General features: G+C 46.7%; 1 protein-coding gene across 1 annotated transcript in view; it reads left to right on the forward strand.

The window, feature by feature from the left end:
• pyroxd2 (pyridine nucleotide-disulphide oxidoreductase domain 2) overlaps nt 1-2,500 on the forward strand; it is a 14,395-nt gene that overhangs the window by 11,279 nt on the left and 616 nt on the right. The window contains exons 14-16 of the mRNA XM_063191839.1: nt 283-389; nt 905-1,025; nt 2,402-2,500. The exon at nt 2,402-2,500 is cut by the window's right edge and continues 616 nt beyond it. Coding sequence (XP_063047909.1) covers nt 283-389; nt 905-1,025; nt 2,402-2,472 — 299 coding nt within the window. The 3' untranslated portion in view covers nt 2,473-2,500. The remainder of the gene's footprint in view (nt 1-282; nt 390-904; nt 1,026-2,401) is intronic.

The raw sequence follows: 2,500 nt of genomic DNA on the forward strand, positions 1-2,500 counted from the left end.
CAGCATACTCTATGATGAGGGTGTATGGTTGCAAGCTTTAATAGGGTGTAGTGTGTGTGTGTGTGTGCGTGCGTGCGCGTGTGCGCTCGTGTCTGTGCGCATGCACACATGTGTTTGTTTTGGTATTTGACTGGGTAGATCAGTATGCTGCAGATATTAAGAGGGTGTATATTCTGTGTGTGTGTGTGTGTGTGTGTGTGTGTGTGTGTGTGTGTGTGTGTGTGTGTGTGTGTGTGTGTGTGTGTGTGTGTGTGTGTGTGTGTGTGTGTGTGTGTGTTTTAGTGTTTGACTGGGTGGAGCTTTATGCTCCGGGCTTCAAGAGCTCCATCGTGGGAGTGGACATCTTGACTCCACCAGACCTGGAGGAGGTGTTCGGACTCACAGGAGGGGTGAGAGAGAGAGAGAGAGAGAGAGAGAGAGAGAGAGAGAGAGAGAGAGAGAGAGAGAGAGAGAGAGAGAGAGAGAGAGAGAGAGAGAGAGAGAGAGAGAGAGAGAGGCAGTGATTATGTCTTTGTGTGTGAGTGTGTGTGTGAGAGAGAGAGAGAGAGAGAGAGAGAGTTTCGGTGTGTGTGTGTGTGTGTGTGTGTGTGTGTGTGTGTGTGTGTGTGTGTGTGTGTGTGTGTGTGTGTGTGTGTGTGTGAAAGAGAGTTGTGTTGTTCTCTGTCATCTGTGCCTTAATTTCATTATTTTGTGTTTTTATATTTCATATCATAATGGACTGTTGAATACCTCTCTGCCTCTAAACCTCTCTCTCTCTTCCACTCCCTCTTTATCCCTCATCTCTTCGCTCTCCCCCTCTCTCTCTCTCTTCACTCACCCTCTCTCTCTCCCTCCCTCTTCCTATCTCATTTTTCTCCTACTTCCTCTCTCTCTCTCTCTCTCTCTCTCTCTCTCTCTCCTCTAGAACATCTTCCATGGTGCGATGTCACTGGACCAGCTCTACCTGGCGCGACCTTTGCCCTCCGCCTCTGACTACCGTTCTCCAATCAGAGGCCTGTACTTGTGTGGTAGCGGCTGCCATCCAGGTCTGTCATTGGCTGCTGCTTGTGTCAATCACACACTGCTCCCCTACAGCCAGTATGCACATCTGGTCCGACGGAGATTAAAACATGAAATTCTTGAATGAATTGCAGTGAACAGCAGTTGTTAACAGAGCGATATCAACAATATCGACATTTTAAGTGATGATTTCTTCATTGTGTTCATCCATAGTGACTTCCCCCATATGAATCTTTGCAGGAAAGTGACTGTCGGGTCTTACCCCCGCATTCGTTCTTCATCAAAACAGCCAACATCTTATGGTCTGGACGTGCCTTTTAGTGGTATTATAATGATGGCTAATGACTTTTGCTATCACTCTGCTAACAGCTTCATTTGAATTGAAGCTGCTTGTTTTCCTCCTCAGAATACTCATCCTTTTGGGTGGGCGGGCCAGAGGTGTTGACTGGATTTATGGGAGAGGGGAGGGGCTTATGTTTGGGCATGCTTCCTGCCCACATGTGCTGATACTACGAATCAGACACACACACACACACACACACACACACACACACACACACACACACACACACACACACACACACACAAACACACACACACTGACTTACTCTCACACTCACACACATTCGCAGACGTCCTCTCTTAAAGGATAATTCCGGTATTTAGCCCTTTCATACCCTTTTCTAGGGGCTAAAAATACTGAATCGTAGGATGCTTAATTTAAGGGTGGTTTTAGGGAAAGGACTGAGAATGCACATAGCCGGCCATTCTCAAGGAGGCTGGCACCAACACAAATTAGCCAAATAACAGAGCAGCAAACATTAACATATTGGTGGGAAAGGCTCAGTTTCACACCAGACCATATCACAAGTGAGATATGGGGCCTAGTGAATTTCTGGTAGGGGAGGTGTGGTTTACAATTGAATATGGCCGTTAATTGGCCGTATTCGTAAATAGCCCGTAGCCAATTGTGTCAGTTGCATTCAAACTCCAAGCTTCCTTTTGTCGAGTTAGTAATAATCGTCATCATCTTTCCACCCCTCCTCGCTCTGGGGACAAGGTTCCATGCTGTCTTTCAGATCGGAACGATTGTGCAAGCAGCATGGGATTTCCCAGGCTACTTTTCCATTGTAGACAACTCAGAAAAGTAATACACACATACTTACATAGGCCTACATACATACATACATAGCTACACAGGCTCACATACATACATACACATGCTTGGCTAATGGCAGGACATTTACATATTGAGGAACAGGAAGTACATCCAGTGAGTCTGAGTGTCCTAACACTGGAAACACTGTGTGTGTGTGTGTGTGTGTGTGTGTGTGTGTGTGTGTGTGTGTGTGTGTGTGTGCATGCTTGGGTATGTGTGTGTACGTCTTTCTGTGTGTTTCAGGTGGAGGTGTGATGGGATCTGCTGGATGGAATTCTGCTCTCACCGTCCTGTCTGACATGAAGAGGAGATGAAACACTCTGTCATACACATGCGCTCGCG

This window comes from Engraulis encrasicolus, chromosome 24, assembly GCF_034702125.1.
Source record: "Engraulis encrasicolus isolate BLACKSEA-1 chromosome 24, IST_EnEncr_1.0, whole genome shotgun sequence".
NCBI classification, from domain to species: domain Eukaryota; kingdom Metazoa; phylum Chordata; class Actinopteri; order Clupeiformes; family Engraulidae; genus Engraulis; species Engraulis encrasicolus.